Source organism: Oryctolagus cuniculus, chromosome 13, assembly GCF_051225735.1.
Source record: "Oryctolagus cuniculus isolate XC-2025 breed Fujian yellow rabbit chromosome 13, ASM5122573v1, whole genome shotgun sequence".
NCBI classification, from domain to species: Eukaryota; Metazoa; Chordata; class Mammalia; order Lagomorpha; family Leporidae; genus Oryctolagus; species Oryctolagus cuniculus.
The window spans coordinates 42,925,576-42,951,998 of record NC_142879.1 but is presented as its reverse complement, the minus strand read 5'-3'; the positions used below and the strand labels follow the sequence as shown (position 1 = coordinate 42,951,998).

At 41.8% G+C, this 26,423-nt stretch overlaps 1 protein-coding gene across 1 annotated transcript in view; it reads left to right on the top strand.

The window, feature by feature from the left end:
* Nucleotides 1-26,423, top strand: part of RSU1 (Ras suppressor protein 1) — a 212,002-nt gene that overhangs the window by 49,415 nt on the left and 136,164 nt on the right. The window contains exons 5-7 of the mRNA XM_002717423.6: nt 6,242-6,360; nt 8,013-8,095; nt 8,373-8,487. Coding sequence (XP_002717469.1) covers nt 6,242-6,360; nt 8,013-8,095; nt 8,373-8,487 — 317 coding nt within the window. The remainder of the gene's footprint in view (nt 1-6,241; nt 6,361-8,012; nt 8,096-8,372; nt 8,488-26,423) is intronic.

The following is a 26,423-nucleotide window of genomic DNA, read 5'->3' as shown; positions in this document are numbered from 1 at the left end:
ATTCTTCTTTGCAGTTGAGGGGATGGGATCCTGGCAAAGGTGAAGAGAGGATTTATTTAGCTGAAGTTGAAGAACCAAGTGACAGTGAATAGCAGTAATACTTTGTACTTGTAGACTGCTTTCCAGTTCTCAGACTGCTCATGCCAGCATTTGACCCTCTTGCTGTTTGATGGCTAGGGAGGCGAGGCTTTCGTGCCTTCATTTCATGGAGAGGTAGCCAAGCCCTTTCCCAGTGTTAAGTGATTTGCTCCCGATTAACCCTCAGGGTCGTGGCTAAGCTGGGAGAGAACACACCGTTTGGGTTCATGTATTCTCCGTTGGATGCATTAGACCCAACCAGAATTGGCTTCTGAATTCCATCTTCATTGCTGTAGCTATGCCCACTCATGCTTTCTTTCCAGTGTGAAGCAATAAATTCATTAATTCTTCCATTGGGAGTTTGTTTAGACACTCTTGTTTTTAACTCAACTCTGGCAGAGACCATCTTTGTAAGATCCACATTTATGACTTTCCCCTAGCAGTTTGGACACTGTATACTTATCTGGCAAAGCAGAAAAGAAAGGATCCTACATTTACATCTTGGCTTTGAAGATTCTTAGGTTCTGTTGTTGAATTTGTACATAAGAAAGAAGCTAAAATTCTTACTCTTAATTTGTTCAATTTTAAGATATATAATTAAATAGATTTTGATCACTAATAACAGTACTTTCTGCATAGTAAGTGGTATATGGTATTAGCTGTTGTGATCATGATCATTTTATTTATTTTTAATTTATTTCGTGACTGTGTAAGTACCTTTTCTATGTCAGGGATCTTGCTAGTGCGGGGATCAATGGTGACCATCAAGGTCTGGCCCTAAGTGGGGCCAGGGTCTGCTGGAAATGAGCAGTCACAGCACAGCAGTGTCTCTGACTAGGGGTGGAAGAACAGCAGTGGGAACCAAGTGACCAGGAGGACCAGGAGAAGGAGTTAGCCTACAGGTGAAATTCTTAGATCTGAGACTTGAATCAGGAAAAGGAATTTCTCAGACTTACGAGTAGAAGGAAGGCATCTCCCATTGAGAGACTAACATATTTTAAAGCTTAGAGCACTGTTCTGGGAATTCTAGGTTTATCAGTTGCTGTGAGTAAATTATGAGTCAAGGAACAGTAAGGTGAGAGGTGAGGCCAGATAAGGAAGCATGATATCCATGGCTCATTTAATGAATGCTTATTGAGTTAACTAGGGACCAGGTGCTGATCTAAGTTCTGCCATCCAGCCATTGTGGAGCAGACAGTGTGGTTGAGGGAACTAACTGTAGAAAAATAAAGGTCCATAATGGCAGAGAAGCAAAAATACCAGTGAAGATCTTGTATGCTGAAGAAAGGAGCTCTGATTTTATTCTACTGACCATTGAGGAATTTACACAGCAAAGCATGAGATGAGATCAGAGTCAAGGGTGGATTGGAGAAAGGCGGATAGAGGTCAGAGGGACAAGTAAGAATGCTATCTTAGTGTCCCAGGTGAACAAAGGCAATGACAGTGGGGGGAGAGAAGAATTTTGTATGAAAAATATACAGAAGCTGAAATCGACAAGGCAGTAATTGATGGGGTAGGGTGATACCTGAATTTCTGTGTTGGGCAGCTGAACTAGAAATAGAGATGGAGAGAGATTTGGAGAAAAGGTAATGAGCTTAGGTGTTGTTCAGTTGGTTTGTGTTCTCTGCATTAGGACAGAGTTGTAAACTTTTCTTTTTCATTGGCTGCATCAAAGCTGTCTCCTTGTCCTCTTTGGAGTTGTTTGTCTTTTTGGCTCTTAGAGCTTTATTGATTGTGTAAAGCTTTCTGTATTTAATTACAAAGCTACAGAGATAGAGTTGTCAACGTTTGAACAAAATTCTCAGTTCTTTGGGAAGAGAATTAATACAAGTTTCAGTAAAGGATACTTATATCCTCAAATGACACAAAGAATTGTGCAGGTACAATAAGGTAGTTTAAGGAAAATTATCCAGGGTTCCTTAGAATAAGCATCCACAATTAAGATATCTGCAAAGGAGATCACAAAGCAGAGCAGTGAAGGCCACCTGTATGCATGATCCAAGAAGGACATTCAACCAGAATTTGTTTTTAAGGTTTTATGTAGAATTTAATATTTATTCTGATGACCAGAAGTCCTGAAGGAATTTTAGGACACCCGATTAAATAAAAGAAAGTTTAGTTACGTTCTTCATTATTTAAACACTGTTCATTTTATGGAGATATTTTTCAAAAAAATGTAAAGCCATGTAGATTCCTTGTTGGTAGTTATTTTGGGGAAAACTTCACTGTGGTAGCACCGTGGCCAACTATTTTTTTTTTTTTTTTTTTGACAGAGTGGACAGTGAGAGAGAGAGACAGAGAGAAAGGTCTTCCTTTGCCGTTGGTTCACCCTCCAATGGCCGCCACAGCCGGTGCGCTGCGGCCAGCGCACCGCGCTGATCCGATGGCGGGAGCCAGGTACTTCTCCTGGTCTCCCATGGGGTGCAGGGCCCAAGCATTTGGGACATCCTCCACTGCACTCCCCGGCCACAGCAGAGAACTGGCCTGGAAGAGGGGCAACCAGGACAGAATCCGGCGCCCCGACCGGGACTAGAACCCGGTGTGCCGGCGCCACAAGGCGGAGGATTAGCCTAGTGAGCCGCGGCGCCGGCTCCGTGGCCAACTATTAAGGAATAACATTTGACCCAATTGATTGCTAGAGCTCATTTCCTGAATACTTATTAGTTTTCATTAAGCACAGTGTCATGTGTTTGTGGATTTTTTTTTTTTTTTTGGCTAAATGTTTGAATAGGTCACTGTGGAGGTGAGAAAAATTATTATCTTTAGCCAAGAAGGTTTTATTGAAGCTGGAGGTATCAGGAGGATCTCGGAAGCACAGAATGCTCTGAAAGGGAGGCATTAGTACAGGCCTTCCTTTGGCTTTTGGAAGAGAAAGAAAAAAGGTGCCAAACAGTCCCCAGACTGTCTGGTTTTATCCTCTGTATACAGACCCCTGCCCATTTCCAACATCCATCTGAAAGATGTTCACGTGCAAACCAAAGAATTTTTATCATTTGGCATCACTGAGCCTTAAGCAACTTTGAATGCCTGCAATGATCTGAGATTAAACTGATGTGGTACAAGTAGAAAAACTGCACTTGAACAGTTTGAATTATCCCAAATAGTTTTCTTCTAAAGTGAGCTTGTTTGTTTGGGTCGACTTAGAATTTCTTTAAGATCTCTTGAAAAACAATTTTAGCTATTTTTCTCCTTTCCTAAGAACCCACAGATGAACCTTGAACCCTGTTAGGTGCTTTGCGTATTTTCCTTCATCCTCCCAGCAACCCTATTGTGAAAGCGTTGTTAGCCTCCTTGTATAGTTGAGGAAACCCAGTTCCATAGCAGCTGAACAGCTTTCCCCAGGTCACGTGGCTAGGAAGTGCTGCAGCTGGATTTCTCACCTCACTGTCTCAGACTTACGATCTTTGTGCTCTACCCTCACTGTAACCTCTCACGGGACCCTTGCGCCTGGTGCGTGGGGAGATGGTGCAGCGTGTCCTTCCTTGTGCAGAATCATGTGCTGATGTCCAGAGAGGTAGCTGGCAGAGCCTGCAGGTCCTCCTTGCATCTTTTGTAGCTGGAGCTGTTATTAACACTGCTTCTGGATCGCTTTGAGGCATTTGTTTAAATAGTGGCTTCCTTTGTGCTGCCACGCTATCACTCACAGCTGTGAGCTGTACATGGGACTCTGCTGGGCTGCTGGTGGTTTGGGGATGTTGGTTTCTCACTCAAAAGAAAAAGAACCTTTGGTTTAGTAGACACTTGCCACCAGCAGTTGGCTTGCTCAAGGCTGGCTGTTGGATGGAGCTCTCCGGGCAAGATGTGTCTTCCCCTCTGAGGATATCTAACTGTGCATTTCCTAGACCTGATTTACAAAAGTGTCTTTCTATGCTTAGAGGGAAAAATGAATTAGCAAGTTTCAAAAGTAGGTAACTTAAATAATATTTTAAAAAATACATCTGTTTATTTGAAAGGCATGGAGAGAGAATCTTTTATCTGTTCACTCTACAAATGCCCACAATTCCCACAACACTCAGGTCTGGGCCAGGCTGAACTTGGGAGCTGGGAACTCAATCTAGATCTCCCATGTGGGTGGCAGGAACCTAACTTCTTGAGCCATTACCTGCTTGCTCCCAGGGTGTGTGTTAGCAGAAAGCTGGAATAGAGAGCGGAGACAAGACTTGAACTTCGGCACTCACAGATTTACTAAATAGTGGCTTAACCTCTGTGCCAGATGCACACCCCTCAGCTTGTTTGTTCAGCTGAAAACTGAAATAATTGTGCATTGTATTTTGCTTGTATTCCTAGGTAGTTTTAGTGAACTGAGCAAAATACTTGACATAAATGTGCCTCACAATTTGTGAATTCACAGATTATGAGTTATTATCACTACAGTAGTCATGGAGGTTAGTTTGCTATATGTAAAGTTTACTTGGGACTTTTTTTACCTGAGAGGTAGAACCCAATTTTCTCTCTCTTTTTTTTTTTTTTTTTGACAGGCAGAGTGGACAGTGAGAGAGAGAGACAGAGAGAAAGGTCTTCCTTTGCCGTTGGTTCACCCTCCAGTGGCCGCCGCTGCCGGCGCACCGCGCTGATCCGATGGCAGGAGCCAGGTACTTCTCCTGGTTTCCCATGAGGTGCAGGGCCCAAGCACTTGGGCCATCCTCCACTGCACTCCCTGGCCACAGCAGAGAGCTGGCCTGGAAGAGGGGCAACCGGGACAGAATCCGGCGCCCTGACCGGGACTAGAACCCGGTGTGCCGGCGCCACAAGGCGGAGGATTAGCCTAATGAGCCACGGCGCCGGCCTAGCTGTTTCTTGTGAGACCTGCTTGTTATGGTTAAAACAGAATTATATCTGCTGTGAGAAGGATCAATGACTAGAATGATTTTTTGTGTCGTAGAACCTCCCAACTTTCAATATGTCAGTGTTTGTCAACTTATATTAAAGCTCACTGTAACTTCATTAAGAACAATAAGAGTCTATGGGCTGGCACTGTGGTGTAGTGGGTAAAGCTGCCACCTGTAGTACTGGTATCCCATATGGGTGCCAGTTTGAGTCCTGACTGCTCCTCTTCCAATCCGGCTCTCTGTGATGGCATGGGAGGGCAGTGAAAGATGGTTCAGGTGCTTGGGCCGCTGCACTTGGGAGACCTGGAAGAAGCTCCTGGCTCCTGGCTTCAGATCGGCCCAGCTCTGGCCATTGCAGCCATCTGGGGAGTGAACCAGCAGATGGAAGACCTCTCTCTCTCTCTGTCTCTCTCTGTCTCTCTCTGTCTCTCTCTGCCTCTGCCTCTCTATAACTCTTTCAAATAAATACATAAATCTTTTAAAAGAGGAAAAGAAAGAATCTAAAAGAGAAAGATTGCAGATGATATTAGAAAAAAAGACTTCCTTTAGATTTTAGTAGGGATATGTGCATGAGATCTTCAAAAGGTTCATGGAATGTGAATATTATGAAAAAACTATTTCAAAAATTTTCTGTACCAAAATAACCTATCTTTAAAAAGTTTTTTTTTTTTTTTAAATTTCTTTATTTGAAAGGCAGAGAGTCAGAGAGAGAGTGGTCCCACCAATTGGTTTACTCCCTAAATGCCCACAGTGGACTGATGGGTCAGGATGTCAGCATCCAGGATACAGGTCTCCCTCTAGAGTGGCTGGAACCCAATCACTTGAGCCATCACTGCTGCCTCCCAGGATCTGCATTAGCAGGAAGCTGAAGTCAGCAGCCGGAGCTGGGAATCGAAATCATCCACTTTGATGTACAAAATGGAAGCCTTCTTATCTTCTAGACCAATGTCTGTAAACTTATCCATAAACTTTTTGAAGTACCCTCATTTTGTACATCGTGGTCACCATATTTATAGTTAATAACAATATATGTTGTCTTTCTAAAGAGAGTGGATTTTAAGTGTCCTCACCACCAGAACATGATCAAATATATGAGGTAATACAAATGTTAGGTTTGATTTAGCCTCTCCACAATGTATATATAAATCAAAATGCTATATTGCATACCATTCATATATACAATTTAGACTTGCCAATTAAAATAAAAGTTTAAAAATTTCACACAAAGTAACTCTACAGTCACAAAGCACTGTGTTATGTATTCCGCCCATGAGATAGAGGTGATCCCAGTATATATTTTGTGTGTGATGACCGGCTTTTCCCCCCAACAACAGCATGAATAGGCTGAATACTCTGCCTCGAGGATTTGGCTCCCTACCAGCTCTTGAAGTCCTGGACTTGACTTACAACAACTTGAATGAAAATTCTCTTCCTGGAAACTTCTTCTACCTTAGTAAGAAACTTTTAATTCTATAAATCTCTTTAACGTGGTACTTTGCGTTCTAAGAGTGAAATTTATTTGCCAGGCCCAAACGCTAAGAGAAATGATTGGATATATATTTTTTTCTTCACAGCTTCCATTTGAATATTCCTTCATAGCTCAGCAGTATGTATGTTTGATATATGGGTGTGTGACACCATGGGGCTGAAGTGGACTTAGTAATGTCATACTCACTTTCTGTGGGAGATTATGTATCTAAATGAGAGCAAGTCTCACATTTAGTTAAGAAACTTGACTTTCTTTTTAAAGAGCATGCCAAAAAGAAGCTTTCCCATGTTGCTAAAAAGCTTTGTAGATTGGCCCTGAGATATTATAATCAATTAATTATAAAACTATCCATTAATAAACTGCTATTGGAATTTTAAAAATTTTCTAGTCAAGATTCTTATTTTAAGTATATAAGTACTCTCATTGATTTAGTCTATATTGTCCAGGACACGATTCAAAAAATAAAAAGAACACACTTCATCATTCATGGGCAAGTGAATGTCTTGCTGTTGATGCTCCTCATCATTAAGAATAACTAATTTTCCAGGAATTCATGAGATATTTCAGAAAGAGTTAATTCTTTTAAATGAATATTCTACTTCTCTAAATAGTGACGTATATGACATCTAGAAATTTCTAATTTTCTGAGCTAGTCTCTAAAATTACCTGTGTAATTTTTATCTGAGTACATTCTCTCTGTACCTATGTTTTTAACCTGTGTCTGTTATCTCTCCCAGACTTTGTCAAGCATATGAAACCAACTCTAAAATATTTTCTTGAGCCATAGTATAAAAACTGCCTTTGCTATGTATATTACATACAGCTGTGTTGAATTTTCAACCAGCAGAATTACTTAAATATCTGTAAACAAATTAAACAAAAGTATACAACTACTTTTACTTCCCATTTTGGGTTGAGATCAATGTTCTGCCCCCCCACCAGCAGGTTGAGATCATGTTAGTAACACATAATGTTTTGAACAAAGTGACTCCTTATATTCTGCTGAACTTTGGCTTTACTCTGTTTACCTGATACCATTATTTTATTCCCTTTGTCTTAATATATTTTGTCATTAAGGCTGTAGAATTATATAATAATAATTAATCTGTTTACAGAAATGTTGGACTGTGAGGATGGCTTAAATAAGCACCCAGCAAAACTTTTCATTTATATATTTAGTTCTAACACTGGTTCTGTATACATAAGAAAGTTTTATTTTAACATAGTTCTGTTTACATGAAAGAGCCCTTTTGCTGTAGGGACTGCTGTAAGATTTGTGAATGCAAATGGAGTCAGAGATGTGAATGCGAAGTAATAGGGAAAAGTAGCCATCTTTTCTTAAAATGCGTTCAAACTCTTTGCCAAAAACTGCCGCTGCCCATGGTTGTTAATTGTGTCAGTCCTCCTGGATATAGATGTTTTCCTGGCTATACCAGCAACACAATAAGCCAGTAAATCTAAGTTTGACCTGCTTGTTATTATTGTGAGCCCTAGGTATGTCAGAGGCTTTTCACCAAGCCAGGGTTATTAATCAAAGCTGACTCCCTAGTATTGATCAGACCTCAAATGGTTGGGTTCCATGCCACCCTGTTTATATATTGCTGTTTAATTTGCAGCCACCCTGCGTGCACTCTATCTAAGTGACAACGATTTTGAAATCCTGCCAGCAGATATTGGGAAGCTCACAAAGTTGCAGATAGTAAGTAATTTATCTAAATTCTTAGAAAATCAATTCACTTCTACAGCCCTTGTAGGAGTAGAATCAAGTCAATTTGGGCAGGAGTAAGGTTGGTTTTGCAGGAATAAACCACAACTCCTGCTACTGCTTCTTGTTTAGCCGCAGACACTTGTAAATAAATTGAAAGGCTTGAGCCTCCGAAGAGGCAGAGGAGAGGGCTAGGGAGAGGACGGGAGTTTCTGTTGAGCACCTCTTTATGTGAAATTGTTTTGACAACTCCTTCTTTTCTTGTATTCAGCTCAGCCTTAGGGATAACGACCTGATCTCGCTGCCTAAAGAAATCGGGGAACTTACGCAGCTTAAGGAACTCCACATTCAGGGGAACCGCCTGACTGTTCTGCCCCCAGAATTAGGTAAGGCTGGCTGCCGGTGAATGATCTTAGGTCTGGGTGTAATTAATGATGATCATCCAAGTGCAGTGATTGTGACAAGCTCTCTCCTCGTCCTGGCACATACCCTCCACCTAGGCATCCGATTCTGATCATTTTAAGAGCGTTTGTCATGGACCAGCATTCAGTTGTTTTGCCTTTGACCTGCCTGGGTGCTGGGTTCTGCAGTTGTGCATCCAGCATCTCAGAAACTGCAGCTGAAAGCTGCCCAGCCCAGCTCCCTGCTCAGTTCCGTTGCCTAGCACTTCATGAAGAAAAAGCAGTCCCCTGATTTCCTGGGACAAATGGGAAACTTGACCTCCAGTTGTCCCATTTAGGTTAGTTCTCTGCTGGTGTTCAGAGTCCAGAGGGCTTTATTCTATGATTTTAAGGACTGAGGAGTAACTCTACATCTTCTCTTCATTGAGCTACAAGGGTTAAGTTTTTTGACTTTGGGAGCTGGGTACAGGATCAAGAAAAACTCTTTTGCAAAAAAAATTTTGAGACAAATAACTTCTTGTCAAAGAACAGATTTTGTACAGTGATTGTTAGCCACAGGTGTTAGCATTAGTGATACTTGGGGAGCTTTTGCCAAATACAAGTGCCTGTCCCCATCCCAACCCTATGAGTCAATTCCTCCATGCGTAAGACAAATTCTCACGTAGTTTGATAAAGTCCATTTAATGCCTCTCACCTGTGCCTTTGGTTAGTGTGGTTGGTAGAAATGGAAAAATACATGTGTCTTTGTTGCTGTTTCACTTTTCAAGCAATGAGGCAATGCAGAATATTAAACAGTTATTATCAGTTAGTAATTTGTTAGAAAAATACCTTCCAGAATCTACATATGCCTGTGTATACATTTTAAAAACTTACATCACTTCTGTTATTTAAATACTGTATGTAGTCATATTTCTCTGACATTTCTTTTAAGCTCTCCAATAGTAAAGTATATATTTTTATTCAGGAATAGAATAAAAGGAAAAGTCTTTCAGTGTTTTTGCTAGCTGTGCCTGGAGAAACGTAGTCTTCACATTTCTCTGGTGGGTTTTCCCTTTCAGACAAACACTCAGTTGGAAGCAAATGGTAACCCCTCAAAGTCTCTGTTACAAATCTAAACTCAAGATGAAGCGAATGTATTATTTGTTTTTGAATAGTAGCTTGTTAAAAAGTCAAGAATAATAGATGAGACAGTAATATAATAATATCTGTTATATTAATGTATATATTAATGTAGTGCATTAATATACATTAATAATATATTATAATATATAATGTATATTAATACCTGTATATTAATGGTACTAAGACCTCATGTTCCAAGGCACAATGATAGGTATTTTTTCTGCAATATCTCTCAGAAGTGTCATGGGACCAGTAAGCAGACTTTTTATGGGCTTGGAGGCGCACCCATGGGGACACAGCTTCTGAGTTTACATGTGAGATCTGAACTTGACAGTCCGCCCTCCTTGCCCACATTCCTGACCACTGTGGTATACCCCTTCCCATTGATAAGCCAGTTTTTTAGAGGATTCCTAAAAATGTGATTGGTAGGTTTCAGCGAAACACAACGCCTGCCCACCTTTCCAACATGGTGGCAGGAGTGGAGATGGTACAGTGTGTCTCCTTGCATGGTGGACCCTGCTGGTGTGTGAGCAAGGCTAGGATATCACTTTCCAAAGATGATGCTGAGATGGCTTCTGTTCCATTCCAAGCCAGTTGTGCTGTTCTGTGGCTCCTGCACCACAGTGGGGATGTCTTGTGTGTGTGTGTGTGTATGTGTATGTGTGTGTGTAGTATCTTAGGTGACTGTATCTATAGGCTGTTTCTGACTGGCTGATAAGCAGTTCTGGGCACTGATACACCTGCTGTTTATTATGTTCCTGCAGGATCCAGTGGCTGCAGGTTTGCTGCTGGATACATTTTTAAGTGTGGATGATGGATTTCCCTACTCTATTAATTTTTTACCTATATGAATATACAGTATAAAGCTTTTGAGATTTCTATGAAATTTTCTTTCAAAATGAAGCCAGAGTCTTTGAACTTGAAACCTTGATGGTAAGAGTGTTTAAGCCAAGCAAGGAAATCCAGATGAGTTCTGACTTGACACATCTAAAAGCACACAGGAACACAGAAAAATAAAGTCAGGGGCTAGAGTTTTAATATGTAATCATATTATTTTCCTTTCTTTGTACATCCTTGGGTATGTTATTTAAAATATTTCTAGTTCCTAAACAATAAAGCGTGTGGTTTCATATTAGTTCACATAGCTTTAGAAAATTAGATGTAGGCTGGCGCTGTGGATGACTTGGCTAATCCTCCGCCTGTGGCGCCAGCACCCCAGGTTCTAGTCCAGGTTGGGGCGCCGGATTCTGTCCCGGTTGCTCCTTTTCCAGTCCAGCTCTCTGCTGTGGCCCGGGAGGGCAGCAGAGGATGGCCCAAGTGCTTGGGTCCCTGCACCCACATGGGAGACCAGGAAGAAGCACCTGGCTCCTGGCTTTGGATTGGTGCAGCTCCGGCCATAGCGCATAGCGGCCATTAGGGGAGTGAACCAACGAAGGAAGACCTTTCTCTCTATCTCTCTCTCACTGTCTGTAACTCTACCTGGCAAATTAAAAAAAAAAAAAAAAAAAAAAGAAAGAAAATTAGATGTAAATTGGGTTTGTCACTCACCCATTTATTTATTCATTCTTCAAACATTTACTAAGATGCCTCCTTAGACCAGTTCTTGGCTCCAAGGAACTTACTTTTCCAGTAAAGTAAAATTCATTTATTCAGCAACTGTTTATTGAACCGTGCTTCATATATGTGCTAGGAATTGTGACAAGAAACAGAACACCTCTTACAGAGGTGACATTCTAGTTTGGTATGATAGAAGATAGATAGATGATAGATAGATATCATCATGCCTCGTGGTGTGCAGTTCTAAGCTGCAGGAAGGGTGAGCAGAGACAGCCTCATTCATAAGGTGGTGCCATTTCGACAAGAGACCTAAAGGAGGGAGCTCTCCTGGTAGAGGGGATAGCAGTAGGAAAGGTCCTGAGATGGGCTTGTGTATTGAGGAGCAGCAGAAAGATTGGCATGGAGTGACGAGGGGGAAAGGTGTAAGACAGGAACTCAAGAAGGAAGTGGGGACAGTTCAGTTGGGAACTGGTGGGGCACTGTCACAGCTTTGACTTTCACTCTGAATGAGATGAACCCCCATAGGTGTCCCCATCCCAATCACCAGAATTTGTAAGTTTTTTACTGTATATGCCAATGTGATTCAGAATCTTGAGTGGGGAGATGAGACCCGTGTCATCATAAGGGTCCTTTTTTTAAAAAAAAAAGATTTTATTTATTTATTCGAAAGTCAGAAAGTTACACAGAGAGAAGAGAAGCAGAGAGGTCTTCCACCCGATGGTTCACTCCCCAATTAGCCTCAACGGCCGGAGCTGCATGGATCTGAAGCCAGGAGCCAGGAGCTTCTTTTGGGTCTCCCATGTGGGTGCAGGGGCCCAAGGACGTGGGCCATCTTCTACTGCTTTCCCAGGCTGTACCAGAGAGTTGGATCGGAAGAGGAGCAGCTGGGACTAGAACCAGTACCCATATGGGATGCCAGCGCCTTAGGCCAGGGTGTTCACCTGCTGTGCCACAGTGCCAGCCCCCATAAGGGTCCTTATAATAGAGAAGCAGGAGGGGTAAGGGTTATAGGAGATGTGGTGACAGAAGCGAGGTTGGAGTCACATGTGAAAGAGGCGCTAAGCCAAGCCTCAAAAGGCATGGAAACAGGTTTCTTCCCTGAGGCTTTCAGAATGAATGCAGTCCTGCTGGCACCTTGCAACCTCCAATTTCAGACTTGCTACCTCCAGACAGTCAGGGACTAGATTTCTAATGTTCTAAGCCACTGTGTGTGTGTTGTGACAGCAATGGGAAGCTAATACAAAAGGAAGATATTGAGGATATTTAGCAAAGGTATGACATAGTTGACTGACTTTTCAAAGAAATCCTTTGGCTGCTCTATTAATAGGCAGAAGGGGGTCAGGGATGAGGATAGAAGCATAGCGTCCAGACAGGAGACTAACAATCCAGGTGAGAATAAATGCTGGCTTCAACCAGGTGCTAGTGGTGGTGGTAGAAGGCATGGTCAGATTCTGGCTGGTGATGTTCTCCACATGAGAGTGAGAGTCAAGGTTGATGGTGAGGTTTTGAGCCTGAACAGTTGGAAGGATGGGGAAGACTAGGTTAGGAAGACAGGGACAGGGGAAGAGAAGAGATAGTCATGAACTGAGTTTTGGGTGTCTTAAGTTCCAGATGCCTTTGGAATTCTGTCTAAGAAGGCAACAGGATACTAGAAGCTGGAATTCAGGAGCAAGGACTGGGCTACATATGTGAACATAGTTCCAAGCACTATCATCCTGAAATCAGTGTCACAGATTGGACGAGATCTCTTAGCTGTGACTGTAGAGTGTGGAAATGGAACCATGAAGCACTTTGGTTCCTACACATCAAAGCCGAAAGGATTGAGGACATTGTGAGGAGGACTGGCTCCCAGGCAAACATCTGCAGCAGAATTAATCAGTGTAGAGGTTAAAAGGCCCGCAGCAGTAGGAGAGGAGGGAAATGCAGATAAAGACCAATCCTCACAATAGGTAAACAGCCCCAGCATAAACCCTGTGAAGGTGATTTCAGGGCCAACAGCTGTATCTGGCGGTAATGAGCTGTGTTCTCTTTCACCTTGGCATGTTTGCATTCATATTGGACAGTTGTCTTGTGAGCCAAAGATTTGAGTTTTATGTTTTGAGTGTTCCATGGTTTCTGCTGTTTGTTCTTGATAGAATCATTTCTGGTTTCTTGATTTCTAGAGTGCCCTGGGATTCCTTCACCTGCATTTGTCTCCCAAATAATTGTCTTTGGAGAGGAAAATCACATTGGTCAGCTAGGAACCAACACAGTGAAGTGTTTTAGACCTCAGTGCATCAGTTAAGCAGCCTATGGGATGGGTGATGTCTATAATGCTACATCTACCTGGAACTAGCTGGCTTAGTGCCCTACTTACATGCTGGTGATCTATAGCAACTTTTAAAAAAGTATACTAACTGTGAGAAGCACATGTGTTCTTTCTAGCTTACTTGCAAAGGGGAGAAACAAATATTGATTCATTTCAGACAGAACGTGCTGTCATGAATTGAGAATTTTCTCCCATTTACATTCTCTAGAATGAGCAGAATTAAAATCTGTTCTGTTTCATCTCTTAATCCTCTTTGTGTGTGTGTGTGTGTGTGTGTGTACATTGAGAAGCTAAAGAAAACCATTTTCCTTACTGAGGTAGGCAAGAAGGAAATGTGCTATTCTTTGTTTTGTCAATTAAGTCCCTGATTATTAGATTCTTGTTTATCTTCTCATGAGTTACTGCCATTCTGTTGGCTGATTCTCAAATATTTTATCCAGAGGTAATTCTTTATTTAGTGGAGGGTTAACTTTGTGATTATAAAGTAAATTGAAAGTATGTCATTGCAAAAATTAAAAGAAAAATAAGAAAGGAAGGAGGAGGGAGAGTAGGAGTGAAGGAGGGGAGGTAGGTAGAATGGGAAGTATTATGCTCTTAAAACTGTATATATGGGGGCCGGTGCTGTGGCATAGTGGGGGAGGCCACCACCTGCAGTGCCAACATCCCATATGGGCGCTGGTTTGAGTCCTTGCTACTCCACTTCTGATCCAGCTCTCTGCTGTGACCTGGGAAAGCAGTGGAAGATGGCCTGAGTCCTTGGGCCCCTGCACCCACGTGGGAGACCTGGAAGAGGCTTCTGGCTCCTGGCTTCAGATCGATGTGGCTCCAGCCATTGTAGCCATCTGGCGAGTGAACCAGCAGATGGAAGACCTCTCTCTTTAACTCTGACTTTCAAATAAATAAATATTTTTTTAAAAAGAACTGTATATATGAAATACATGAAATTTGTTCCCTTTATAGAAATGAAAAGTTTTTTAGAAGCATTATTTTAATGTAAACCTTAGAGTACTAAAGTTCTTTGGGTCTTCATCACTGAGCTGGAGTTCAGATCTTTCTGTCCCAGTTCCTTACTCTGCGACTTTGACCAATTTGTTTTGTTTCCTGTACCTGATATCCCCTTATTGTATTGAATACCAAAAGGATAATCCACACGAAGCATTTATCCTGCATCAGGAAAAAGTAGAACTGCTCTGAATATGTTAGTCGGTGAACACACACATGCACGCACAGTGGATTTTCATTCTAGCAAACTCTGACTACTTAAAGGCTGGTAGTTGCTGAGATCTTAGTGAGAAAGAGTGACAGAGTAGAGTCAGCCACCACAGTCTCCCTCACAGAGTGTGATTGGTTCCTTTATTCTGTGGCTCAAAGAAAGGTTTTGAACTGTCCTCTTGTATGAAAGCTGAGTGTCATGGAGCCGTTGGAAGAGATGAGTGAGGGAACATGAAGGAGAAGCAAAGATCAAATGGCTTTACCCTGCATGGCAAATGCTAGGTGTGGACAGGAGATCCAGTGATCCACGGCACTTATCCCACCACAATCACTGTCGCAAGCTTACAGTTTCAAAGGTGATTTTCAAGTTGATGTCCTTTTTGTGAGTTTTATATTGAGGTTGGGAGCAAGGTCACCTAATCCTACCCAGAAAGCTCTGGTTAGCTTTTTGGTTGGACCATTATTTGCTTCATTCATTCTTCTGTTTTTGACCTTCTTTGTGTGCCTATTAGCTGTATCCAAGTGTTGGATATTTTGCAGTACTCACACTCCTTAGACTCACTCTTGCATCCTGTGTTCCAGTCTTAAGCTGCCTCTCTGCAAGTGGCAACTTTGTTTGCCATTTGGTTCATTCTTATTGTCTTAGCTTAGCATTTGTGATAGTGCTGCTTTCCTTGATGATTTTTTTCTTCTCCCAGAGCTCATGATAATCATTGTTCGGAGCTGATTTTCATTTTGTAATATCCCTGACATATGCAGACCTTGTAATTCTTTTGTAAGTTCTCTCCATATTAGTAATTTATTTTGTGTTTAAAACACACAATATAAATTGACCTTCTTACATTGTGTGAAGTATTTTCTGGAATTGGACAAGCTGGTTGAGCCATCCTCTGAAATCGGAATGCTTTCCTTAAAATGTAAGCCAATTATTAGCCATATCTTGAATAATCAGACTCCAAGAATATAAGTTAAGTTTTAAAATTTTTTAGTCTAATGTAGATTCTCTGTTCTGGGTAATTTTCTGCACAGTCCAAGGTATCTTCATATTGTTGTCAGAATTGGTTTTTTTTTCAGCCGGTGCCGCGGCTCTCTAGGCTAATCCTCCACCTGCGGCGCCGGCACCCCGGGTTCTAGTCCTGGTCAGGGCGCCAGATTCTGTCCTGGTTGCCCCTGTTCCAGGCCAGCTCTCTGCTGTGGCCCAGGAGTGCAGTGGAGGATGGCCCAGGTCCTTGGGCTCTGCACCCATGTGGGAGACCAGGAGAAGCACCTGGCTCCTGGCTTCGGATTAGCGCGGTGCGCCGGCCACAGCGGCCATTAGGGGGTGAACCAACGGAAAAGGAAGACCTTTCTCTCTGTCGCTCTCTCTCTCACTGTCCACTCTGCCTGTCAAAAAAAAAATTTGATTTTTTTTCTTCCTGTATCCTGTTGCTTATGAAAAGTAGAGCTGTGTCATGAGCTGTCTCTTAGTTAGGCTGATAAGTAGTACTACTGAATTTTCCATTTTCTGTACTTCTTTCTTCTTGGTATTTAATAGTCTTGTCCATTGTAGCCTTGGAAATGAAGTTATGACATGGGACAACACAGTTGAGAGCACAGTCAGTGAATTGGCTTGCCTGTCTCTGCATTGCCAGATGAGTGACCTTGAGTGAGAAAGACTGACCCGTGTGCTAATCACTGACCGTTGCTGAGTAATAGCTGGCCATTTTCTACCTCATGTGTAATTTGTAGTTCACCAAGATACCTACCAGAGATACTTTGACTGCTTATGGATCATAGTTAAAGGAAAATGAAGAAATTTTGTAACAAGCTTAAAGAGTGTTGGGTAAAGCCACCACCTTCAGCACCAGCATCCCATAGGAGCTGCTTCTCCACTTCCAATCCAGCTCCCTTCTGATGTGCCTGGGGAAGCAGCTGAGGATGGCCCAAGTGATTAGGCCCCTGGAACCCACATGGGAGACCTGGAAGAAACTTCTGGCTCCTGGCTTTGGACTGGTCCAGCTCTGGCCATTGTGACCATTTGGTGAGTGAACAAGCAGATGGAAAATCTCACTCTCTCACTCTGTTGCTCTGCCTTTCAAATGACTAAATACATCTTTAAAACAAACAAACAAACAAACAAACAAAAAAAACAATTAAAGGGCTGGTGCTGTGACACAGGGTTAAAGCCCCAGCCTGCTTGCTGGTATCCCATATGGGCACCGGTTTGAGTCCTGGCTGCTCTATTTCTGAACCAGCTTCCTGCTAATGCACCTAGGAAAGCAGCAGAGGATGGCCCAAGTCCTTGGGCCCCTGTACCCACATGGGAGATCTGGAATAAGCTCCTGGCTCCTGCCTTCGGATCAGCTCAGCTCTGGCCATTGCAGCCATTTGGGGAGTGAACCAGTGGATGGAAGATCTCTCTCTCTCTCAGTAACTCTTTCAAATAAATAAAATAATAAATCTTAAAAAATGATTAAAAAGTGTTTTATATGATGGTACTTCTAAAAGTTTGTGGAAAACGGAGTTAAAAGATAAGTTTAGTTTGCAACAACAAAGTTCAAAGAACATTCATGGAAAATCCATGTTATGGAAAACTACACATGCATTTCAATTTTTTGCACTAAAATGAACTTACTTTTTAAAATTCTGTTCTCCATGAACTTTTTGCAGTGTGCTCACATATTTTTTATTTAAAAAGTAGTTTTCAATATATACAAATATAACATAATTATCCTTTTATTCACTGGCTGATTGGAAGATTTATAGAATTTGGTTTCTGGAATGCTGACAGAGGAGAGGAATGGTCTACATGTTCTTATACATATTTAAAATCACACAATGAATATATCTCGTTCCAGATTCTGCTGTAGACAATGTGAGGCATGTCTGTTTGAGACTTCCCAGGAGGTGCTGTTTGTCCAGTCCCTCACCTGCATTGCTGTTTCTATTCTACCCTCTTGCGTTCATTTCACTAGCTGCTTACACAATCAAATTTGCAAATCCTGAATTTACTCCTTGGCCTCAGTTTTCTGTCTCTTGGGGGAAATACCAACCCCAAAACACACAGGAAGGTTCACTGCAGAAGAGCCCCATTCCACTGGTTCTTGCTGTTACCCTCCTTGGGTTGGGTTGGGTTTGGTAATACCTTTCCTCTTTTGCCCTTTAGGAAAAGCGGTGATAATTTTGGTTGTGACAGTCCAACAGGAAGTCCTCAGGAGAAGTGGCTGTATAGGGATGATTGTGGTTGTGGAGCCTGGCAAAGGAACTTTAGAGAGGCTGGGAGACATGGGTGCAGGTTTTCTAGACCACAGAGAAGGAGGTGAAAGTGGGCAGAAGGCTCCTCCAGTGGAAGGAGCCAGGAGATGTCAGAGCACATACTTGTTTGGTTACATCATTTATGACTTAACAATTTTATTTTATTTTTAGAAATTTTTATTTTACTTGAAAAACAAAGAGCGAGATCTTCCATCTTCTCATTCACTCAATTGCCCACAACAGTCAGCGTTTGGCCATGCTTGAACTGGGAACCCAGAATTCAGTTCAAGTTTCCTACATGGGTGGTAGGAGCCCAAATATTGGGGTTGTATCTGCTGCCTCCCAGGCACATTAGCAGGAAGCTGGATCTAAAGCAGAACTGGGGTTGCACCCAGGCTCTCCAATATAGATGTACATGTCCCAAGCAGTGATGTAAGCTGTTGCACCAAATGTCTGCCCCTGTTTTGTTTTATTATTTTACTTTTTCTGCACTGATCCAAAGAAGCCAAAGAGATGTAGGAGGAGAAGGTTTAACATTTATTGAGCCTGTAAGCTGTCCGGTTAGGCATTTTATAGATATCTTCTCATTTAGATTACAATAGCTGGGCAAGTTGAGGCCTTTCTCCCCATTTTATCAGGTGAGGGAGTTGAGGCTCTGGGAAGATTAGTAACCTGCTGAGGACACACAGGAAGTCAGAGTGGTTTCTGGAATCATGCCACAGTGTGTATGTATGAGAACAGCAGGTTAACAAAGGGTGGGATCATTGGCTGCTTTTGTTTCATGTTCTTTTTAGGCCAAAGTTAAATAAAAACTAGTCTGTATACAAAATGACATTTTATGAGAAGAGCACTCTCTGGATTAGAAATTAGTGAAGATACACACCCTAGAAGACTAACTGGTAGTCTGAAATGCCTGCCAGATGGCTTGGTGGCATGATGTGCTTGCCACCGTAAGTGGCGAGGACTTTGTTTATGGCCTTGTAAATTCTGACACTTATACATGTAGAAAACTGAATTTGTCAATTTAGCACTAAGGTATTTGAATTTACTTTTAAGCTGGATAAAAAATAGTTTTTATACAGAATCTTGTACTTTCAAAATAGTGTCATATACTTACTTGGTCCCAGTTCTGTAATGTAGGCAAGTGGAGCTCTGTGGCCTCTTTTTAAATATGAAACCAAAGGGAATTGTGACTTTCCCAGAACTACACTATCGACCTGGGTTATTATTGGCAGAATTTGATTTTTTAGTGTAGATCTTTTGCCTTAAAAAATAAGTATTCTTCTCAATTGTATATCCATAAATGTTATCAATATCAAGAGACATAATTTATCATAAGATGACAGATTATAGTGACTGCAAATATACCACTTAATTGTATTTGAAAAGTAAAGAAAATACAGGAAATGGAACAGCTTTACTCAACTTTGAATTTTGACTTTGGATTATATTGCCTGCTCATACATTTTATTTTTGTATTAATATTTCTTTAGCTATACAAAGGGACTTCAAAAAATTCATAAAAAATGGCATTAAAGGATAGTACAAATTTTCCATGAACTTTTTGAAGCCCCTTTGTACTTCACAAAAAATCATATGTCATATCTTTTGATTCCCATGGTCTTAGTTGATAATCAAAGGTGACTCCTGTCAAGTCTTCTACATGATATTTTTAACAAGTTCCATTTTACATATTCTATTTCAGTGGGCCTGTAGCCCTGGAAAATGTTTTAAGCATGGATCTTTTAAAATGATAAGTGAATTATATTTCTACCTGGTGAATTACTACCTTAAAAGGGGTGGGAAGTTGCCGCAACACATAAAACGGTATAAATTTCAGGAAGCCCAGTGTCAGGTTTGGTGTGATTGAACATGTGCATCAGTCTGTATTAACACGGCTGGTAAAGCACGCCACTGTTGGCCATGGATGTCCTTTGATTTAATAGGACACTAAATGTCTTCTTTCCCTGGGAGAAATGCCAACAGTACTGAAAATCCAGATTTATTTACTTTTTTTAATTTCAGAAGCATGTCTGTAAATATAGTTCTTATCACCTGGATACATATATAAAATCTTACATTTATATAGTATCTCTTTTTAAAACATTTCCTGTTTATGATATTGTGGTTTTTAAAGATTTATTTATTTAGTTGAAAGTTAGAGTTACACAGAGAGAGGAGAGGCAGAGAGAGAGTTATTCCATCTGCTGATTGACTCCCCAATTAGCTGCAACAGCTGGAGCTGCGCCGATCTGAAGCCAGGAGTCAGGAGCTTCTTCCAGGTCTCCCATGCGGGGACAGGGGCCCAAGGACTTGGGCCATCTTCTACTGCTTTCCCAGGCCATAGCAGAGAGCTGGATCATTAGTGGAACAGCCGGGTCTCAAACCTGCGCTCATATGGGATGCCAGCACTGCAGGCAGTGGCTTTACCCGCTATGCCATAGTGCCGGCCCCTATGATATTGTTTTAATATAAAAAATAGGCACTGTTGTACTGAGTCAGGTGTGAATGATATTGCATGTTTGTGAGTTCTTCTGGAAAAGTGGTGAGGTGGGGAATGTTTGTCCTCCATGTTGTCAACATCAGAAATCTACATTTTCAACTAAGTATTCCATATGTTGACTACTCAGTACATAGAAACATGTAATTGTGCCATTTGTTCTTTTGTAAAATTTTAGGCAGTGACCTACATTTTGTTATTGGTGAACAAGCCCCCCTTCATTCTCAACATCACATTTAGTGATTTTAATATAGCAATGTACTCTCTCTTTTGCCTTTCCTATTTGGTATTTTAAAAAAAAATGACGCTATTACCTTGGTCAGCTCCCATCTAATCTCCCTTGTCATATCAAATTCTGTGTCCAGTGGAGTCCTGTCATCTGTTGGTTGGAGGGAACAGTGGGAAAGGAAACTGCCATAACCTTTGCCTCCCATGAAGAAAATATTTGAAAGGAAGCAAATTATTAAACATTACAAAAGGATAATTTCTGCTAGAATGTTTATTATTATTATTATTATTATTTTTGACAGGCAGAGTGGACAGTGAGAGAGAGACAGAGAGAAAGGTCTTCCTTTTCCGTTGGTTCATCCCACAGTGGCTGCTGCGGATCCGAAGCCAGGAGCCAGGTGCTTCTCCTGGTCTCCCATGTGGTGCAGGGCCCAAAGACCTGGGCCATCCTTCACTGCACTCCGGGGCCACAGCAGAGAGCTGGCCTGGAAGAGGGGCAACCGGGACAGAATCCAGCACCCCGACCCAGACTAGAACCTGGTGTGCCAGTGCCACAGGCGGAGGATTAGCCTAGTGAGCCGCGGCACCGGCCTAGAATGTTTTAAGCTCCCCTATTGCACCTGTCTAAGCCATCCTCGTCTCTCATTGGGGTTGCTATACTGACTAAGCATCCTTAAACTGAAAGTGTGAAATCCGCAATGCTCCACAATCCAAAACTTTGAGTGCCAACGTGATATCACCCATGGAAAATTCCATATCTAACCTGACAGTAGGTCACAGCCAAAATATAGGTACACTAAAAATATTGTATGAAATTATCTTCAGGTTGTATGTAGGAAATATATATGAAACATACGTGAATTTCATATTTAAACTTGGGTCTCTCCTCAAGATATTTCCTTGTGTCTATGCACATATGCCAAAATCCAAAATAATATGAAACCTGAAACATTGCTGGTCCCAAGCGTTTGGATAAGGACTACTCCGTCTGTAAGGGCCTCCTTCCTCTCTGGTTGTTCTGTTTCTGACTTTGCTCTTTGCATTCCATTTTGTAGTCAAGATGGCATTAGAGGGGCTGGTGCTGTGGCACAGTAGGTTAATCCTCCACCTGCAGCACCGGCATCCCATATGGACCCTGGTTCTAGTCCCAGCTGCTCCTCTTCCAATCCAGTTCTCTGCTATGGCCTGGGAAAGCAGTGGAAGATGGCCCAAGTCCTAGGGCCTCTGCACCTGTGTGGGAGACCAGAGGAAGCTCCTGGCTCCTGGCTTCAGGTCGGTGCAGCTCTGGCCGTTGCAGCCATTTGAGGAGTGAACAAGCAGATGGAAGACCTTTCTCTCTGACTCTCCTTCTCACTGTCTATTACTCTCTCAAATAAATAAATAAAATCTTTAAAAAAAAAAAAAGATGACATTAGAAAATCACTCCTGGCGTGTAATCCTTTAATGCACTCTGAATCTGTGAAGTCCGGGAGCATCTGACCACCCCCTACTCCCACCCCGTGTTTGTCATTATGACTTTCTCTGAGCTGTTCTCCTTGATGGAATACCTGCAGTCCATGTGTTCAGTACTGACTAGGTGTTTCCCTCTCAACTGAGCTCTTTCCTGACCGTTCTGTGTCTCAGCAGCCCACACCTTGTTTTTTCCCCCTTGTATCTCCCTTTTAGTCAACACATATTTATTCAACAATTAGTGTCATGTGCTGTTCTAAGTCCCTAGACAGATACCAATGGGAGAAAAGGAAAAGTCAAATCCTTGTTTTCCTGGAAGTGTCTTCTTTTCTTAAGATTTATTTTTGGGGCTAGCACTGTGGCATAGTGTGTTAAGCTGCTGCCTGCAGCACCAGCATCACATATGGGTGCCAGTGCAAGTCTGGACCACTCAACTTCTGACCCAGCTTCCTGCTGATGCACCTGGGAAAGCAGCAGAAGACGGCCCCTGTCCTTGGGTCCCTGCATCTGTGTCAGAGACCTGGAAGAAACTCCTAGCTCCTGGCTTCAGCCTGACCTAGCCCTGTACATTGCGACCATTTGGGGAGTAACCAGTGGATGGAAGATCTCTCTCTCTCTAACTCTGTCTTTCAAAAAAATAAAATAAATCTTTAAAAATAAAAAAAAGATTTTCTTATTTATTTGAAAGGCAGAGTTTACAGGGAGAGAGAGGGAAAGACAGAGACAAAGATCTTCTACCCACTGGTTCATTCCCCAGATGGCCTCAATGGCCTAAGCTGGGCTTGTACAAAGCCAGGAGCCAAGAGCTTCTTCCAGGTCTCCCATGTAGGTGGCAGGGGTCCAAGAACTTGGGCCATCCTTTGCTGTGTTTCCCCGCTGGGTAGGAAATGGGGAAGCCAGGACTCAAACCAGTGCCCATACAGGATGCCTATGTCTCAGGCTATGGCTTTACCCGCTATGCCATGGTGCCAGCTCCAGCTTTTTTTTTTTTTTTAAAGATTTATTTATTTATTTAACAGAGTTACAGAGAGAGAAGGAGAGACAGAGATCTTCCATCAGTATTCACTCTCCAGATGGCTGCAGTAATCAGTACTGGGCCAGGCTAATGCCAGAAGCTTTTTCTGGGTCTCCCGCGTAGGTGGCAGGGCCCAATACTTGCACCATCTTCTGCTGCTTTCCAAGGCCATTGCAGGGAGCTGGATGGGAAGTAACCCACACCCACATGGGGTGCCGGTGTCACAGGCAGCAGTTTACCAACTGTGCCGCAATGCTGGCCCCTTCATGGAGGGTTAGATCTGTGATCACCTCAAATTAATTTTTGTGTATGATATAAATCTTTTTCTATATAACAGTTGCTTCCATTTCTAAAAAAAGTTTTCTTTTCCTGTTAAATTACCTTGATTTCTTAGTTAAAAAAATCCAATTTACTACATAATATCAGTATGTTTCTGGACTATATCTTTTTTTATTTGAAAGGCAGAGAGAGAGAGAGAGAGACAGATGTCTTCCATCCAAAGGTTCACTCCTCAAATGGCTGCAACGGCTGGAGCTGAGCTGATCCAAAGACAGGAGCCAGGAGCTTCTTCTGGGTCTCCCATGCAGGTGCAGGGGCCCAACCACTTGGGCAATCTTCTACTGCTTTCCCAGGCCATAGCAGAGAGCTGGATCAGAAGTGGAGAAGCTGGGACTCAGACCAGCACCTGTATGGGATGCCAGCACAGCAGGTGGTGGCTTTACCGGCTATGCCACAGTGCAGGCCATTCTGAACTATATCTTATGTTCCATTGTCTACCTTTAGGGAAATATCACATTTTCTTGATTATGATACATTTTTAGTCAGTCTTGAGGTGGTAACACAAATCCTCCTTTTTAAGAATGTTTTGCCTACTCTGTAGTTCTTTGCACATGCATGTACATTTTAGCATCTACCTGCTGGGATTTTGGTTGGGATTTGAATGAATTGACAGATCAATGTGTAGAGAATTAGTATCCTAGCAGTATTTAGTTTTTGTATTTATAAACATTTATTTGTCCACTTCTCCAGGTTTTTAAATTTTCTCTCAACAGTGCAGTTTTCAATTGCTTATTTTTTGTTAAGTTTAATGATATTGTACCTAGTATTTTAAAAATTTTGTTTTCAGCTGTTGCTCATATATAGAAGCATAATTTTTTTGAGAAATTGTTCTCGATTCCTGTAGTTCTCCTTAACTTATTTATAAGGTCTAATAATTGTATTTTAGTTTTTATTTTTAGCCAAGGGTGGGGTGCAGCATAGTCCCTCAGTTTGTTTTTGTTTTTTTGTTTTTTTTTTTTGACAGGCAGAGTGGACAGTGAGAGAGAGACAGAGAGAAAGGTCTTCCTTTTCCGTTGATTCACCCTCCAATGGCCACTGCAGCTGGCGCGCTGCGTTGATCCGAAGCCAAGAGCCAGGTGCCTCTCCTGGTCTCCCATGTGGGTGCAGGGCTCAAAGACCTGGGCCATCCTCCACTGCACTCCTGGGCCACAGCAGAGAGCTGGCCTGGAAGGGGGGCAACCAGGACAGAATCTGGCGCCCTGACCGGGACTAGAACCTGATGTGCCGGCGCCACAGGCAGAGAGATTTTCTATATCTTTTTCCTATCTGATTACACTAGCTGTGACATCCACTAAAATGTGAAATAGGATGAAAAGTAATATCCTTATTTTGCCTTATTTTGGGGGAAGGTATTCAGTTATTCTTTAAAAGTGATGCTAGCTATAAGCTTTTTAAAAATAGTGTTTATTGGGTTAAGAAACTTTCCCTTTGTTCCTAGTTTTTGGAGAGTTTTTAAAAATGTTGTCAAACCCTTTTCCTGCATCTATTGAAGTGACCACATGATTTTCCTCCCCTGGAAACTACCCTGCACTGTGGCAGTATTCACACATTGGGTTCTCATCACTGATTGGTCGTGTGACCAGTGGAGTGCGGTGGAAATGATGGCATGGCCCTTCTGAGATTAGATTGTAAATGACTTTGCAGTTTCCATCTTGTGCATACTCTCTTCTTTCTTGCTTTTATTCTGTCTTGGATCACCTACTGTGAGGAAAAGACAGCTGCCTTACTAGGAATACCCATGTAATATGCACTGAAGGCTTCTCTCAGCAACCACACAAGTGACCTTGGAAGTCATCCAGCGCCACTCAGACTATCAGGAGACTGCAGCCCCACATGGACAGCTTTTATTCAGGGCCACCTAGTAACCCATGCTTAAAGTCTTATCGTTGAAACTCTGTAAGATAATGCATGTTAATTATGTTAACATTTTGGAATACTGTATTATATAGCAACAGATAACTGATACATCACCTTTATTTACTGTTGTGTTGAATTCCGTTGATTGGTTTTTCCACACGTTAAAATAATAGCTTTATTAAGATATAATTCACTTATACAGTTCATGCATATAAGTGAACAATTCGGTATTTTTACTATATTTAGAGTTGTACAACCATTGTCACCTTGGCAGCCCTGTCAGCAAACAGTTTACCACTGTTTTGATTTCAGAATTTATCTTTTACACTTTTGTATTAAATTTATTCCTAACATTTTGTGATTTTTTTATGCTTTTCTAAATGATGCTGTTTTCTTAATTTCACTTTCCAGTTGTTCATTGCTAGTGTGTAGAAATACAGTTGATTTTTGTGTCAATCTTGTATCCTGCAACCCTGCTGAACTTGATCTAAATGATGGAAAGATGTTCCATGTTCACAGAAGTGAAGAGTCTACAATGCTAACATGGCATTAATCTCCCAAATCTGCAGATTCGGTGCAGTCCTTATGAGAATACCAGTTGGCTGATTTGCAGAATTTCACAAGCTCTAAAATTTATATGGAAACCCATTAGCCCCAAAGTAGCCCCCCCAAGCCCCCCCCCCCCAAAAAAAACTTTTGGAAAAGAACAGCAAAGCTATATCCAATTCATATTTCTGGAATTGATTTTCTAGTACTCTGTTAAATTCTTTTCACTTTGTTCATGAGAGATTTTAGTCTGTAGTTTTCTTCCTGTCTTATAGTATCTTTGTATGGTTTTGTATGTGGAATATCCTGGTCTCATGAAATTGGATACTTTTTCTCCCTTAAGTATTTGAAGTAATTCACTAGTGAAGCCATCTGGGTCTCAAGTTTTCTTCATGGGAAAGTTTGGAGTCACGGATTAATTTTTCCTAGATACAAGGATCTTCAGGTTTTCTGTTTCTTATAGTGTGATTTGGTAATTTGTGTTTTTTGTGTATTTCTTCAAAGTTCACCAGCAACAATTGTAATGATACCCTCATTTGTATGTGTGATACTAA